Genomic DNA, 17,569 nt, shown 5'->3' on the forward strand with positions numbered 1-17,569 from the left:
ACAAGAAATACACACGTCTTTTAGCACTGAAAAGCATTCACACACAAGTAAGCATTCCTGCCCCTGGTGCTAAACACCATCCTTACACAAGTAACACACTTGTCCTTGGCACTGAACAACATCCAAACAAGTAAGCATTCCTCCCCTTGGTGCTAAACACCATACCTTACACAAGTAACACACTTGTCCTTGGCACTGAACAACATCCAAACAAGTAAGCATTCCTGTCCCTGGTGCTGAACACCATTTCACATTGGGCAAACACACATGTCCCCAGTACTTTAAAACTACTGTTTTTAATAATTTCTTGTTGACATTTACCCCTACAGCTTCCCTGCTTGTGTGCTTGCCCAGCCAACTCCTGCATCACACCTGGACACCAAGCAAGATGAGCTAGATGAGGCGGACATGTAAGATGCAAAATGAGACCAAAGAACTTTTTTTAATTGTTGTGTGATCATTACATGATTCTTGTACTAATTTCTTCTGTCTGATTTAAGACTATTTCATCATTCCTTTTTTTTCTTGAAACTCCCATAGAGCGATCCTTGGTATGGAGAAAACACTGGCAAGGTGAGTTTGAATACAACCTTTCTTCCTGTATGGTGTAAAGCTATGGTATTTCTATAATATATATCACTATATGGTGATGAAATACTTATGACTTTAGACATCAGTAAGTACAACCCTTTTTGGGGTCTAGTTTTCAGTAGAACCTTTTCTATCCAGGCATATGAGCCTGAAAAGCTATCTTTAGTTAGTGATTTCAGTGTAATATTTCTTTCTATGTACTAGTAAACGCTGATTTTTGTACAAAACTTTCTTGCTGACTATGGTTTAGAGCTGGCCTATCCACAGGTCTACTCCCTACCCAGTATAACTTCATGAAAATATACCGATTTTGTGCAAAGCAGTTGATAAAAGATGTCACAATCTCAAGGATTTTGTTTGACTTCCTTACAGCAATCGCCAGGACATTGCAAACAAGGAGGAGAAGCTCCGGATTCAGAGGAATAACAGGTAAACAAATCCTGCAACATCCATGTGCTATCTTATAATTGTGCTGTCTGTGTGCTGTTTTTGTGCTGCCTATAGGTATGAAGTTAAAAGTACCAAGATCTGAAAACTAGTTTCATAAGCTTGTAAGTTGAAAACACCGAGCAGATTATTATTGGAATGAGCAGAGCACTTTGGACTAATGCCTCTGACTATTTACAGCTTAGAGGTACATATCCAATATTTTGTCACAAACTTCTCTGTTACATAGCGGATCATAATGACCCCCAGCGGGGGTCTTCACGCTTCGTTAAAAATTGAAAAATCTCAAGATTCATTCTAAAGATCTCAATATTTTAGACGAAATCTTGAGATCTTATAAGACAATCTTGAGATTGTTCATGACAATCTCCAGATCTTTCAGAAAATCTTGAGATGAAAACAAAAGGTCTCAAGATCTTTCCAAATGTTTTCAAAGTATGTTGAGATTTTTCCAACGCATCTCGAGATGCTTTAAAAAATATCAAGATTGTTTAAAAGATCTCACGTTTTTTCAAGATTGCTTTAAAAATCTTAATATTTCTTAAAGCATCTCGAGATGCTATGGAAAAATCTCAAGATACTTTGAAAACATTTGGAAAGATCTTGAGACCTTTTCTTTTCATCTTAAGATTTTCTGAAAGATCTGGAGATTGTCATAAAAAATCTCAATATTGTCTCATAAGATCTCAAGATTTCGTCTAAAATATTGAGATTTTTCAATTTTTAACGAAGCGTGAAGACCCCCACTAGGGGTCATTATGATCCGCTATGTAACAGAGAAGTTTTTGACAAAATATTGGATATGTACCTCTAAGCTGTAAATGGTCAGAGGCATTAGTCCAAAGTGCTCTGCTCATTCCAATAATAATCTGCTCGCTGTTCTAGGTTTTTAACTTCCTTGGTTAAAAATCAACAACTGTGATAGTCTTGAAGTTTTCTTACACTCCAAAAAAAACTACTCCAAGAAAACTACTCTCCAAGCAGAGGTTGGTGGGGAAGATCATTATCTTTCTATGGTGTGGGTAGACGCCAAAAAAAGGGACATACAAAGGTAATGATCTTCCCCACCAACCTCTGCTTGGAGAGTAGTTTTCTAAGCAGCCCTTTGAATGAGTATTGAACTTCTCCAAGAAGCACATGAAATGAGTCTTGAAGTTATCTAAGTAGCCCTTTGAATGATTTCTTCTTACTCCTTTATTTTTATTCTATTCACATAGATGGGGGCCCGCATGCCCTTTTCCGTAGAGCGTAATTGGTCGTTTTATTTCGACGTAGACCGAAGACTTCAACCCAGAGCATAATTGGCGCATTTTGTGTAGACTGTATTTGCCTTTTAATCCTACGTAATACGTTGTAGCCATTTGGAATTTAACGTAAAGCGTAATCAATTCCTCAATTCGGGTCACAAAATTTAGCGTAGAGCCTTGTCCCCCTGCAGGCCCCCATAGATTTGTTAGCATTGGACAGAAAGCATGTAATAATGTGCTTAATAAGAGTAAATGATCCTTTGCTCTTGTGTAATACCAGTCTTAGAAAAAAAGGAGTGCAGACTTGATCATCGCCATGGCGATGGAGAAGCAGCACGTTCTGCGGGACACCCACAACCACTCGGTAACGGCGCTGGGTCACCACCCCACCCGCAGGGAGATTCTCGCTGGCTTCGAGGACGGAGTCATCAAGGCCTGGGAGTCCGACAGCGGCAAACTGTCACAGGTAGATTTCTTAACACTAATGATTCAAAATATCTCTGTCTGCTGTTTTTAGTTTCTACCCTCATGCTAAATGCTTCTTTTCTAGAAAACTTTTGTCTCAAAATCAGGCACACTTTTGGGGTGGCCTATCGGGGCTAAACTCATTTGAGGAGTTGATTTGGTCATCAGCATATAGTGCAATCTGGCATTCCAGAACACAACTGGGCATGTCGTTCACATATATTATAAATAGTAATGGCCCCAGGATTGCGCCCTGTGGGACTGTAAAGTTTGTGCAAAAGTCTGATGTATGACCATTAATTGAAGTACAATGGAAAGGTATGACTCAAACCACTCTGCTGCCTGGCCAACAACTCCAGAGGATGGTACCCAGGCTGTGACTGGGCCGGTGTTTCCCATGTTGAGAACCGCCTGTTTCCCACCCCCTGTAGTGTTATTTCCCATGTTGAGAAACCGCCTGTTTCCCACCCCCTGTAGTGTTATTTCCCATGTTGAGAAACCACCTGTTTCCCGCCCCTGTAGTGTTATTTCCCATGTTAAGAAACCACCTGTTTCCCGCCCCTGTAGTGTTATTTCCCATGTTGAGAAACCGCCTGTTTCCCGCCCCAGTAGTGTTATTTCCCATGTTGAGAAACCGCCTGTTTGCCGCCCCCTGTAGTGTTATTTCCCATGTTGAGAAACCGCCTGTTTCCCACCCCCTGTAGTGTTATTTCCCATGTTGAGAAACCACCTGTTTGCCGCCCCCTGTAGTGTTATTTCCCATGTTGAGAAACCACCTGTTTGCCGCCCCCTGTAGTGTTATTTCCCATGTTGAGAAACCGCCTGTTTGCCACCCCCTGTAGTGTTATTTCCCATGTTGAGAAACTGCCTGTTTGCCGCCCCCTGTAGTGTGTGCAGAAGCATGCCTGGCTATGACTGGGCCGGTATTTCCCATGTTGAGAAACCGCCTGTTTGCCGCCCCCTGTAGTGTGTGCAGGAGCACGCCGGGTGGATCACAGACTTCCTGTTCTGGGCGGATGAGAAGCTCCTCCTCTCAGCCTCCAACGACGGGACCATCCTCTGCTGGAGTGCCGGCGGGACCGTCCTGGACCGCATCACCTTCGGCTATCCCATCTACAAGATGACGCTCAACGTCAGGCGCCACCACCTCATCTGTGGGTTCAACGCAGCCGTGAAGGTACGACATATTCATTCACAGTGGATTTTTTTTTGTATCTGTGTTAATTTTGAAGTAGGGAATTGAAAAGATAAACCCTGAATGTGGAAGGCCAAAACCCACAAGGTAGGAGGAAATGGATGGACAACATAATCCACAGGACAGAGGCAAATGATGGGCTGCCATCAAGCCTTGGGATCAACCTGCAAGCACGTCCAGCCCCCATTGACAAGAATAAAAATGTTAGTGAGTGAGAGAGTGAGAGTGAATGACACTTGTCATGATAGTAACTATCTATTATACTCACAGGTAGTACTTGTTGTGGTTCTGTAGTGAAATACTTTTTTTTTCCTTCCCAGCTCTTTGATCTTGACGAGAACAAGGAGAGCGGGCACTTCATCAAGATGCGGGGGGCGCACGTCGCCCGCGAGCACACGGACATCGTGCGCTGCATCGTGTGCCACGAGAACCGGGTCTACACGGCCGGGTACGACCGCAAGTTCATGATCTACGACACCATCACCTACCCGGGGACGAAGGGCCTGAACGTCTTGTACAGCAACCACAACGCACACGACGCCGGCATCAACTGCATGATCATGGTCAAAGACAGCGAGAACAACACGTGGATACTAACCGGGTCGTTCGACAAGACGGTTAAGATCTGGTCGCCCGACGGGCAGCTGACGCACAAACTGGACGGTTTCATGTCCGCCATCACCAGTATCTGTTACTGCAAGCCCAGCAAGACGGTTTGGGTCGGCAGCGGAACGTCCTACGCCAGTCTGTACGATCCCAAGTCCGGGGAGAATGTATCAGATTTCATCGGGACGTTCCAGTCGGAGGGAGAGCAGACGCTGAAGTACCACCTGCAGCTGCTGTGCTTCTGCCCAGAGTTTAACCAGGTTTGTTTGTTTGTTTACTAGAATCTTTTTTTCCGTCAGCCCAGGTTCATGATTGGACCTGGGGAGACAGTGCTTGCAATCTAGGAGGATCAGGGGGCAAATTTATTTGGATTTTTAAGCCTTAAAAAATGCAATTTCCTACATTTTAAGGGGCAAATCATGGGGTTGAGAGTGGGTGTTAGTGGTCCTTTGGATATTTTTACATTTTTTACCGTTTCTAAGATTAGGCCACAGCAAGTAATTTTTATGGATGACATCAGCGCGCGCATGTCATCCATTTTCGCCTGATTTTGGGAAAAAAAACAAGAAATTTTGTTGCCTTCTGACAGTGGTCAACATACCGAAAATGGGCAAAGATGTCTGTTGCCATGCCGGAAGGTGGGTGGCAGATTACTATGAAGAGAGGAGACAAGAAAAGGCTCCAATTTAATGTTTTGTTTCTTACTTTGATGCAGTGATATGTGATGCTGGCTGTGTATATATGATGTACCCCCTGAATCAAAACCATTTGTACAATGATTGAGTCAAAATTTTAAAATGTACCCTGGAACCTAATGTTTTTTTCGGCCCGCCTTGTTTTTTTTTCGCCCGCTCGCATTAGATTTGAAATCTGCGGAGGATGTCATCCATAAAATTTACTTGCTGTGGCCTTATTGTCAATTGTATCCGTCAAGGTTGACCTATTGGTTTAAAAATGATTCTGTCACACTCCACAAGTTCCTGCAATTGATGGAAAAACGAGTGCTGGGTAGAGCGCTGGGTCAGAGGTACATAATTATTACCTCCGGGTAGGGATGTACATCCCGAGCGCGGAGGTTTTGTGAGGGAAGACGAAAATTGCGTTCGCACCCGTTTCTCGCGTTTGGGTGGACGGATATGTCTGGGAGTTGGTATACGTTTTGCTGTTGGGCTGTAGATGGTGCACGTTGTTTTGGTTTTTTAGTATGTGTGTTTTAGTGCGTCAAAATGATGCGTTTAGACCGCCGATGGACACCCCTTTCAGTGTGAAAGTGGACCTCAGCTTTTGACCTTTGCATGTATAAGGACGATTGAGGTCGCGACCACTGATCTGACCTTTCACACAGAGGGGTGTCAGCATTGTCGATAAATTCTTTCTTTGAAACTGTTCAGATGTGAACCACATGTGCCGTCAATCAACGTCTCATTATCGTGCCCGTGCCGGAAACGCCCGCAGGCCGGCCGTGTCTGAAACAGGGCTGCTATTCACACTGATATCTAAACAAACACATGGCGGCACGACCTGAATATATCACCGCCACTTGTGCTAACCGTGGCAAATATGTCGCTGTTCTTAGCTGCCTGCCGCGGTTTGGTACCGGTTAAATCTAACAGGAATCAATGAAACCTTGCTGATAAGATTGCGATTTGTTTTCGAAAATATTATTTTGTCTCGTGTTTGTAACGTTCGCTCAAAATGAGGTTCTAAGTTTTAACCGTAACATGAAAGATATGAACACGCTTCTGTGCATGTTTTGATGGGTTTTTTTTACGTGATTTGAACTAGTGTGGGATAAGTGGGGAGGGATGGCAGCCGCGGGGGGAAGCGTAGCGGCTTGATACATTTTCGAGAGCAAGTTCCGTTCCGCGCACTGGAGTTGATCGCTGGTCGCTGAGGGTCGGGCAGCCAGATTCGCCACGGGATGCCCCCTGTCCTTTCTATTTTTGGGCTCCAGTCGGCTAGGGGGGATTAGTGATTTCACAGATCATTTAGCCAATTACAAACATTTCGAAACTTTTCGAAAAACTAAAACTGAAACTGTTTTTTTATTCACATTGATTGGCAGCCAATATTCATTGCTTGGCTGAATTGCACAAGTGATTACATGTTAAAATAGCTTGAAAAGAGATACACATTAAAAAGCACAACATTGACGATTAAAATTAAATAGATTTAAAATTTTGTAGCTCAGGTCCATTAAAACAGAGGCGGACTATTTACAAATCTTGATTGCTGAGGCTTATTGCCTGAAACAGAAAAGGTTTCCTCAGTCTTTCAGTTCTGAACTTCGGAACGGAGATGTGGTTTCCATTTCTCAGGGACCGCCGTGTGCTCTGTTGTCTGTCGCAGGGCATCAAAGAATGCAAAGTGTGGCTGACATGCCGCATTTGCTTGAGCAGAGTTTTTGCTGCAGTTTCCCGTCTGTCCTGGAGGGTGGAGAAGGGGGTTGTCTGAGTACTGTTGCCGTAGGATTCTCGCCGCCCTTCTCTGTACAGCCTCAAGAGTGTTGTTCTGTTTTGTGTTACAGCCCACGTACACGACATTTGCATACTCTAACACAGGTCGTATCAGAGTCGTATACACAGTTTCCAGGTCCTCTGGTGGCATCCCGCCCTTCTTGAGCATGCGGAGAAAGTGAAGACGGGTTGAGCCTTTCTTTGCCATGTGTAAGATTTGGCTGTCCCACCCAAGGCTGCGGTGACGTTTGAAGCCCAGATACGTGGCACATTCAACAACCGGGACTTCTTTGCCTCCAAGTGTGAGGGGAGGTGGAACAGGTGGATTTTTTGAAAAGCACAGTCTCAACTCATAGGACTTATCCCCGTTCATAATCATATTGTTCTTGTTCGCACAGGTGTCAAGTTGCGTAGCTTCCTCTTGCATAGTTGTGTCACGTGGTATTCGCGTGAACACACACACACACCCAGACACCATTCACTAATTTAAAGAACAGTCCCAACATGCACCCAACATTCTGCAACATACATTACAATACCCGGAGGTACAAAATCTACGATTTTTCTTGTTTGTATCTGTTTCCAGGTGGTTGCCTCCAGTAGCCGGCGGCAGCTGTTCGTGTGGAAGTACAACACGTCAGGCTGCATCACGGCGCTCAAGTGTAAACATGCCGTGGAGAGCCTCACCTACACACAGAAGGTAAAACTGCCTGTTGTTTACATTGTGCAGTATTCCCCCTAAAACACATCCTTGTTATCCTACCTGTAACTTATGTATACAGAGAAAAAGAAGAGAAAAAAGTACTAGGTAGACCTAGTGTCACTCTGCAATACTGTGACTGAATGAGGTTGTTTACGATACTACAAAATAACTTTTGCATATGGCACTCATTATTCATTACTATGTAATAGTTTATCCTTGATAATGACACACATGTACATTATATTAAATTGTTTGCCTTTCATTGTACAAAATAAAAGTGACAACATACTTGTTCATCACAATGATAATTGTAAAACCCTATGTTGTTAGGTGCCCATCCTGATCTTCAGTGGCGGCAGTGACGGGATGTTGAACAAGTTTGAGAGACTACAGACCAACACCTTCATGTACAGTAAGGAGTCTTTCCTGTACAGTGAGGCTCAGGCCAAGCTTGCCGCCATGCTGAAAATCAAGAACAAGAGAACCGAGAGCGACTCCACAGGGCACAGCTACCAGTCTGCCACCAGGTAAATGCTATTTCCAATGTGTTGTTCTATTCTCAGGGCTCAAAATTCATTTTTGGGAATACTGGTGCACCCAACCTAAAATATTGGGTGCACAAATATTGGGTGCACAAATTTTTTGGGTGCACCATTATTCTGTATACTACTATACATTTAACATCTTGACATATATAAACCTACAAAAATATTTGGGTGCTCTAGTGCACCCACAGAAAAAAATTGTGTGCACAGCTTCAAATTTGAGTGCACTAAGGTGGCACCCAGTAATCCATTCATCAAGATGAGAAATACTCAAAAAAGACTTAGCTATTGTGAGAAACAATAACTCAGTAATAAGTGAAGATATGTATTAATAATATGTATTTTTTTATTGTATAGATAACTATTTATTAATGTGCTAAAAAAATTTTATCCCTAAAATCTTTTTAGATTATGCAATTAGCCATGTACTAGTTAGTTTGTTTTCTGGTTTGTATTTTCAGTACAAATCAGTCCGTGGGTGATAAGTGCACACTGCGAGACTGTACATGTTTTTTCTTCCATGAATAGTTTCATCAGGTTGGTAAGCTACTGAGTATTAAGAGACTCTTTTTTCACAACCAAGTGAAAACTCTTTATTCACCCCGACATTTTATGTTTGGGAATGCATCTACGCTGTATAGCGACACCTGTGCTGCAGTGCAATGTGAACCTGTCAGAATTGCCCTGAGGAAGGTGACAGACGGTCACCGAAACATCAGCTGTGAATAAAACTCTTGGTTGTGAAAAAAGAGTCTCTTTACTCTGTAAATGTTTTTAATGAGAAATAAACCAATGATTACAGGCAGCACGCCGTGAACAAGCCATTCCTCCCGCCAGGGAAGAACCGCCGACACGCCAACGTGGCCCTGCTACGAACGATGTTTGTGGAAAGCCTGGACTTGTTAGTCGCTACATGCGAGGATAGCAACATCTACGTGTGGGGCTTCGACGACGAGGCGGCCACGGTTAGTACTAGTAATAGTCTGGTTTATTATCTACGACTCAGTCGGAAGCTTCAGTGGTACGGCATCGAACCACAAACCAGAGACTGGATAGAAGACTTTTTTTGTTGTCCCACCCAGTCAGTGGTTATCGAGGGGGTGACTTCTAGCAAACTGGATGTCATCTCGGGGGTTCCACAGGGCTCCATGCTCGGGCCATGTCTGTTTTTGTAATATATATTCACCTGAATCGAGGCCATTAGGTACCCTTACTGGGTAATGAGGCCGTCTTCGTGGTGTAGACAGTTTGGGCATTATATAAATGATATCAATGAAAACTTAAATTCTACAGCTCGTCTCTTTGCTGATGATACCATGATCTGTATGACGGTCTCATGCCTGGGTGACTCACAGAAACTCCAGAGTGACCTTGTTACCTTGGCAGAGTGGGGGGCAAAGTGGATGATGGACAGTGGTCGCTGAAAATTTGATCTCTGTGCAACTTTCTATTCGAATAAAGTTCAACGTTTTACTAAAAATCTCCTTTTCTGGGCGCTTGTTTGGAGTTTAGGTTTTGCAGAGGTGTTGGTGGCACAATGGTTAGAGCATTGGACTCGGAGCGAAAAGGTTCCGGGTTCGAGACTCACCGTTGCCCGTTGTTGTGCCCTTGGGAAAGGCACTTTACACAACTTCCACACCTATACGGTGGAGTGACACCCACCGAGCCTCCTAGGCTAATCTGTCTAACTTTAGTGGCGTCGGGTGGTGTAGTGGTTAGAGCAATCGACTGTGAACCGGGAGACCCGGGTTCGATTCCGAGTCGTACCCGGGACATGTCTGGACATGCGCCCCGACGTTGTGACCTTGGGAAAGGCACTTTACACGAATTTCCTCACTCCACCCAGGTGTGAATGGGTACCTAACTTCGGTTGGGGAAAGTCGTATTGAGGTCACCTTGTGGCGCCGAATGGCAGCCGCACAGACCCTTGCGACTGTGTGTATCATTTGTATTATTTGAATGTTGTAATTGTTGTGATTTGTATTGATTATTATGTGATACCCTGCATCAATTCAGCCGTAAGGCTGCGACTGCACGGGTACTGTTTGGACAATAAAAACCATTTAAAACCATTTAAACTGTGTGCCAAAAACACACTACAGATTTGGTTTGCCAATGTGTCAACATCAGCACATTTGCCACCGAGAGCCGTTAAATTCTTTTTTTTAATTTTTAGGTTCTGCAGAGGATGCAGCCGTCGACGTCTGAGAACCTGGTGCAGAAGTACCTGATCCTGCTGGGCCCGCAGTCGCAGCTGCTGCCCAGGAACGGTGCCGGCGGGCAGCTCGACGACCACGACTCCGTCACCAACCGCGTCGCAGGCTTCATCTGCAAGAACGTGCTGCAGGGGCACAACAGCTGCGTCACGTCCGTCATCGTGGTCGGGAAGGAGGCGGGGTACGACAGGTGAGGAAATGCATTTACTCACTATCCACTCACTGTACAAAACGACTAATAAACTAGTGGACGTACCAACTACCAAGTGCCTAATACCAGCCCAGACAAGTCTTATCAGATGGGACGTTAAAATGGAGGTCCCGTGTTTGAGGAGAGACACACCTCAAGCACGTTAAAGAACCCACGTGAGCGGAAGTTGAACAAACCATTATGGTCTGAAAAGGGGTAGGGAATTTTCCCGACCAGCCTCGTAACCCCTGCTTCTTCTATTGGGTCAGTTAGTCCTCACTACTTGTGACAAATTCGGGGCAGGTCTCAGTCATGCTGTTTCTGACTCAGGGAGAAGAGTTGCTGTTACAGTTCTATACCTCTAGCTCTATGCCTAGAAGTGGCCAAAAATAATTGGCCTTGCATTGAGCTACAACCGTTAAAAAAAAAAAAGAAATAGCCATGTCTTCAAGTAGCAGTACGACAGGTGAGGAAATTCACTCCCTTATTATCCGTTTTAACATCTGCTGTTTCCTGGCCCTTTCAACAGAGGTTAGACGTACTTGCACCCTGATGCTGAGGCTTGATGGCAGCAGCCATTTGCCTCTGTCCTCTCTTACGTTGTTGATCTCTTCCAGAACCACATTATACTGAGTCTCATAACTTTTGTTGTGTCCCATTTTGCCTGCCCGGAGCGTACCAGACATCAGTCAGAAAAATGCTGATGTCCCTGTCCTTGGTGCTGAAATCGATTCTGAGTGTTGTCCTGTCTTTAAATGATCATGATGTGCAGCCTATCAAAGTTCCTTATGAAAGTCCATTGTTCATGTTTGTAAAGCATGTAACAACAGATGAAGAGTCTGTTTAGAGTTAAAACTTTTGATCCAACACAAAAAAATTCTCTCACCTAGAGCTTTTGACCAGTCACTCTGGTCTTCCTCAGTAGACTGACCCAGTTAGGCTTGTCACGTGGCTTCTCTGAAGTGTGACGTCAACACTGGGTCAGAGGTATCTGGTAGACGATGTCGGCCCCCGTCTCGGTTAAGATGAAGAGTGTCATGACTTCTGTTTTGTCCCACGTTGCCTGCGTAGGGCGTACCTGGTGAGCGGCGGCTGGGACCGCAGACTGCTGATCTGGGACCTGGCTGCGGGAACGCTGCACGACTTTTTCCGCAGCAGCACCCCAGAACTCGCCCCCGAGGCACAGGAGCTGGCGTGTGACGGCATCATCATCGACATGGCCTACTGTCCTAAACGGTACATACCAGCTGCAATTCTATAGTTATATGACAAAAACATGATGCTCCTTATATCCTAACCCGAGTCATACCAAGGACTTAAAAAATACAGCTTTCTCTGCACTTAGCATTTTGGGAAATAGTACGGGAGTTGAACACACACCACTACCAGTGGACTAGCCCAGTGCTGTAGTGATTGCTGAAGTTTGTGGCCCAAAAAAGGAACATGCCCTATGCATCTGCTGGTGCAGGAAGGACTTTGAGTGACGTAGCCTGCTCCTGATATCACCTCAGACTAGATATAATCTCTAGCATTAATTATTTCTGCAGGAACGAGTTTGCGTACGCCTCCAGTGACAAGATGGTCTACATACGGACCTTCAGCCCTGTTGGGAGCGAGATGACACTTGTCAACACACTACAGGGACACGAGGCAGAGATTACACAGGTCAGTACACAACACACTACAGGGACACGAGGCAGAGATTACACAGGTTAGTACACAGCACATTACAGGGGCACGAGGCAGAGATTACACAGGTTAGTACACAACACACTACAGGGACACGAGGCAGAGATTACACAGGTTAGTACACAACACACTACAGGGACACGAGGCAGAGATTACACAGGTTAGTACACAACACACTACAGGGACACGAGGCAGAGATTACACAGATTAGCAATAATTATAACATACACAACATGGTATAGGGGCACAAGGCAGAGATTAAACTGGTCAGCAGGCACACTTGAAAATGATAATAACGGTTTTAAAGGTCTGAATTTGATTTTGTTATCTGAATGGTCGACACGATGCATGTGAAACGCATTTGAATTATTTGATGGAACTGTGTGATAACCAATACAATGTAGAACCCTGTTTAAAGTTAAAAATGTTCCAACACAAAAAATTCTCTCAACTAGAGCTTTCGACCAGTCACTCTGGTCTTCCTCAGTAGACTGACCCAGTGAGGCTTGTCACGTGGCTTCTTTGAAGTGTGACGTGAACACTGGGTCAAAGGTATCTGGTAGAACCCTGTGTGATACTGCTAGTTATCACACAGGTCAGAACATCAGAACACGAGTATCAAACGTTATTGAAGCCCAAATGTGACGTAAATGGTAGTAAGTATGTGTAACTAGATGACATTGTGTTTTTGCAGGTTCGGTGGAACCACCTGACAGACAAGTGGGTGACGGCCTCTGAGGACGGCACGCTGCGGATTTGGTCGGAGGACGGCATGAACTGTGACCAGATCCTCAACGTCCACGGAACGGTACGTCTGCACGCCCGTGCAGGAAACGCAGTGGAGGATGAAATGCACTTTATTTGTCACTGCCCTCATTATAGCACCGAAAGAGATCAGTTATTTGAAATGGTCACCAAAATGTTCCCTAGCTTTATTCACCTTCCCAGCCTACAAAAACTGCATTAATTTTCTATTAACACCTCCCAATTCATATATCTCGCAAAATGTCGGTCATTTCATACTCCACTGCACACGGAAAAGAAATCAAATCCAACAATAACTACAAATGTATATATAAAGTAGCATTAGCATCACTTATTATCATTCTACTGTTTACTGTTGTTATCATGTTCTTGCAATTAGCCCTCGGGCATGAATTTGCAATAAACGTTCATTATCGTATGCAGTAATCTGTAGAGAGATCTGTCTTACTGGGGTAATTCTAATGGTACTAGATTCAAGTACAGTGGATTCATTCCTCAAGCTAACTAACATCTCTCTATCAAACCTCAGTTGTCCCTCAGTAAGACATCTGGAGCCCATTCAGTTCTTTTATTCAGCCTGTCATGATCGGTTGTGCCCCTTTGGCTTCTTCAAGTGTATGTAGGCTAAATGACACAGGTTCATGAAGTTCTTAGTCATAAATCTTCCCAGTGCATTAAGAATAATATTAGTGTTACATTGTTATTGAAATGAAAAGTGGTGTCACCACCATGCATCTGTCGCAGACATCGGTCAGACCAATGCTGATGTCCCTGTCCTTGGTGCTGAAATCGGTTCTGACAGTGTTGTTCTGTCAATGACCAGAGTGCCTTAAGACAATCCATTGTCCATGGTGGTGATGCATGTATCAACAGATGAATTAATTTATTACATGTCCTGTTACTATGACCAGTGCTGATGTCCCTGTCCTTGGTGCTGAAATCGGTTCTGACAGTTGCCATGTCTCTGAATGGTTTCTTACCTGGTTTAAGCCTAACAAAGTGCCTTATGACAGTCCACTATGCAAGGTTGTATTGTATGTAACAACAGACTTACTCACTATCTGGTTTATCGTCTGTTGTTCGGAACTTGTTCCGAGGGTTAGACGTGCTTGCACACTGGTGCTGAGGCTTGATGGCAGCCCGCCATTTGCCTGTCCTGTGGGTTGATGTTCTGCAGGTTAAGGTGGAGGAAGTCCTCCCTTATGTTGTAAATCTATCTATCTCTTGGACGCCCGCACGGGTTTTGGCCTTCCATATCGACTGTGATAGACTTTATGAATGACAATGACAATGAACTTAATTGCATGTTCACGCCCTACACGGGCCAAATGCACTTAAGTTAAATAACTTGGTAACAACAATAGAAGAAGTAATTGTTACATTCATGTGCTATTACTCTATCTACAGGATCTACCTACAGGATCTCTTCTCTCTTTTTGAAACATGCATGAACAAATTTACATAGTTTTTCAATTATATCATAGCGCTTGGATGTCATAATATGTTTGAACAATTCTATTTTCGGCAAGTATGCAAATTTCTTTTCTAACTGTAAGGAGCTAATAAAGGATTTCCGGATGTCATTGTATACCGCACATTCTAACACAAAGTGTGCTTCATCCTCTATACAGTTATAGTTACATAGAGTGCAAATTCTGCTGTCTGCGGGAGTCTATGAGTGACCTCGCCTGTCCTGTTGTGTGCCGACAGGTGAGCGCCCTGTGCATCGACCAGACCAACGGCTGTATGGTGGCGGGGGTGCAGGACGTCATCAAGGTGTACGAATCGGAGCAGTACAAACTGGTGCAGACTAATGTTGGTAAGTTGGTTCTTAAGGCCACTTAATTTTATGGATGACATCCTCTTAAGACCCCCAAACTAGTGCGCGCGGGTGAATAAAAAAAAATTCCGGCCGAAAATAAAAATGCTACAAAACCACGGGAATACTCTGTACAAAGCTGGTATCCTGAATTTGCGGCAGTATTAGACAAGCCGGCACATGCTGGCTTTTTGTGGCACTGCACGTATGTACTGAGTTTTTGAGTCGTGGTGCTATCCTCCTGAGCTAGAGTTACCACAGGCTCTGTATTGTCGCTGACTACCCAGGCCTAGAGCCTCAGAGGACGTGATCTTTTTTTTTTTTGAGAACAGGCGAAAATCAATGCTTGCGCGGATGTCATCCATAAAATTAAGTCAGTGTGGCCTAACTACGTGTACGTGGCATGAGGCAGTTGACAGTTTCAGGGGCCTGTACTGTGGAACAAGCTCTCTTCTGAGCAAAGCAACTTAACAGTTTGTAAAAATGGACTGAAATAGGACTTAAGTGTAAGTGTTTTACTGGTAATTGTTTTCAATATGATTTCTCTACTATTTGCTTGATGTCATTGTTATTAGTTGTTTTATTTCTTGAGAATGAAACTTTTAAGGGACACCTGAAAAACAGGACCTGAGTGTGATCTACTGGCAAAATAAATAAAGATGGAACATCAGATGTTGCTTCCTGTAATATAGCATTCACAGCACAAAGTTGATCACTACCAAAGTCCACCACTACCAAACAACATATCTGTACTTTTGTTGAAAGTTGTGTTGCCCCTACAGCAGAATTATAGCGACGGGACAGTTGATGATGATCTGTATCTTCTGTGTTTCCCTTCCACCGTTACAGGCCACACCGACGCCGTGCGCTGCATCATACACATCCCAGAGCGGGCGCAGTACGTGTCTTCTTCGTGGGACATGACTATACAGTAAGTTTTTGTTACAATGTTTAAGGTTTTATATACCCTGCATCTCCAACATACTTCAATTTGCTCCATACGTCAACCAGTTTTTGCAAGCTAAAATTGATACTTACAGAGGATTAAAACCAGAGTGTCCCTGTGTGACTGGCAGTTGGAAAAAAAACATACAGTAAGGCCACACCAATTTAATTTCTTGGTTAATGGATTTTTCTAGAAAAATAATGGAGCGGGCAGGCGAAAAAAATAAAACAGGCCTAGGCATCCTATTATGGCCCAAAATGGTACGATAGGAGCCATGAAGTCAACACACCAGGCTGGGTCAAAATTTAAACAATGAATTTTGAACTTTTAATGATACCATTGCATTGAAAGATGAAATAACTGTAACAGCTAGGATGAAAAGGACTGTTTTCAACTGTTCAGGGCAAAATATGAGCATTTTGCAGTTGATTCTGAATTTTTATTTTTATTTGCAAATCAAAAAAAAATGAAGTGGGCGAATTCGTTAACCAAGAAATTAAATTGGTGTGGCCTAAGCTTTTGGTACAATGTCTAGGAAGTATCCTGCATCTCCAACTCTATAAACCAACCCGCTTTATAAGCCAAAATTGATGCTAATAATAATATAATAATAATAATGTTCCTGTGTGATTCCCAATTGGCCACTAACTTTACAACTGTTGCTTACAAAGTAAAAAGACCCTTTTTTCCACAACCAAGTGTTTTATTCACAGCCGACGTTTCGGTGACCGTCTGTCGCCTTCCTCAATGTGAACCAGTCAGAATTGCCCTGATGAAGGTGACAGACGGTCACCAAAACGTCGGCTGAATAAAAGACCTGGTTGCGGAATAAAAGAGGCTCTTTACCCAGTGACTTACCAACCTGATGAAACTGTTCACGGATGTTGCTTACAGGATTTGGAACGCTTACAAGAAACCAGTTCCACGGAAGAAGGTTCAGCTGGATGAAAACAAGCCCAAGACCTTTATCTTCCCGCCAGGAGGAACGATCAGCGATGCAGTTTCAGAGTAGATTAACTGAACCGGGGCTACCAATATTAGCCTGGGTGCCATCCTACGTAGTTTCCGCCCGCTCCCTGATGTCAATGGCATTACGGAGCCAGCAGAAACTACAGAGGATGGCACCCAGGCTATACCAATGAGACTTCTTGTGTGTAAATTTACCTACATCATGTGTGTAAATTTACCTACATCAACAGTAAGGCATATTTAACAGATGCGTAGATGCCACAGCAGAGTAACTAAAAGTAAATATGCTGATTGGGCCGGGGCTACCAAGTCACATTTGTCAGGGATCCCATCACTGAGACTTGTTGTGTAAATCTACCTGTGCATGCAGTAAGCCCACTTGTACAGCAGGCATAAAACAGGATATGTGCGGATGCCACAGCAGAGTGGCTAAAGTAAATATGCTGCTTTTTTGTACTTTGAATACATTTTTACTCCCCATGTTTGTATGATATATGTATATATATTTGTAATAAACAAATTGTGTACATCTGACGGATAAATTATGTGGCTATGTGTTGAATAAATTTTTACTTTGATGATGGACATGAATTGTTTGCTCTCATCTCTAAGGAATGGTTCAAACAAAATGTTGGTCTCTGCTAACTCAAAAAGTAGGACAAGATCAGCACTAGTGAAACTTTTGAAATGTGTCCCAATTTTCTGTTACAAGTAATTACA

The 17,569-nt window shown here is 43.7% G+C and overlaps 1 protein-coding gene across 3 annotated transcripts in view; it reads left to right on the forward strand.

Moving 5' to 3' along the window:
* Positions 1-17,002, forward strand: part of LOC109484071 (uncharacterized WD repeat-containing protein alr2800-like) — an 18,761-nt gene extending 1,759 nt beyond the window's left edge. For 2 of the 3 annotated variants that reach the window (XM_019787281.1, XM_019787282.1), the window contains exons 2-14: positions 2,566-2,751; positions 3,718-3,927; positions 4,266-4,811; positions 7,594-7,707; positions 8,041-8,237; positions 9,058-9,220; positions 10,432-10,661; positions 11,733-11,897; positions 12,209-12,326; positions 13,045-13,158; positions 14,826-14,934; positions 15,784-15,865; positions 16,775-17,002. In XM_019787281.1, the coding sequence (XP_019642840.1) occupies positions 2,602-2,751; positions 3,718-3,927; positions 4,266-4,811; positions 7,594-7,707; positions 8,041-8,237; positions 9,058-9,220; positions 10,432-10,661; positions 11,733-11,897; positions 12,209-12,326; positions 13,045-13,158; positions 14,826-14,934; positions 15,784-15,865; positions 16,775-16,892 (2,316 nt within the window). In that variant the 5' untranslated portion in view covers positions 2,566-2,601 and the 3' untranslated portion in view covers positions 16,893-17,002. The remainder of the gene's footprint in view (positions 1-2,565; positions 2,752-3,717; positions 3,928-4,265; positions 4,812-7,593; positions 7,708-8,040; positions 8,238-9,057; positions 9,221-10,431; positions 10,662-11,732; positions 11,898-12,208; positions 12,327-13,044; positions 13,159-14,825; positions 14,935-15,783; positions 15,866-16,774) is intronic. The other variant, XM_019787280.1, reaches the window with a different exon arrangement.
* Positions 17,003-17,569: the final 567 nt, after the last annotated feature.

The sequence above is a fragment of the Branchiostoma belcheri genome, unplaced genomic scaffold, assembly GCF_001625305.1.
Source record: "Branchiostoma belcheri isolate BF01 breed outbred unplaced genomic scaffold, Haploidv18h27 scaffold68, whole genome shotgun sequence".
Lineage (NCBI taxonomy): Eukaryota > Metazoa > Chordata > Leptocardii > Amphioxiformes > Branchiostomatidae > Branchiostoma > Branchiostoma belcheri.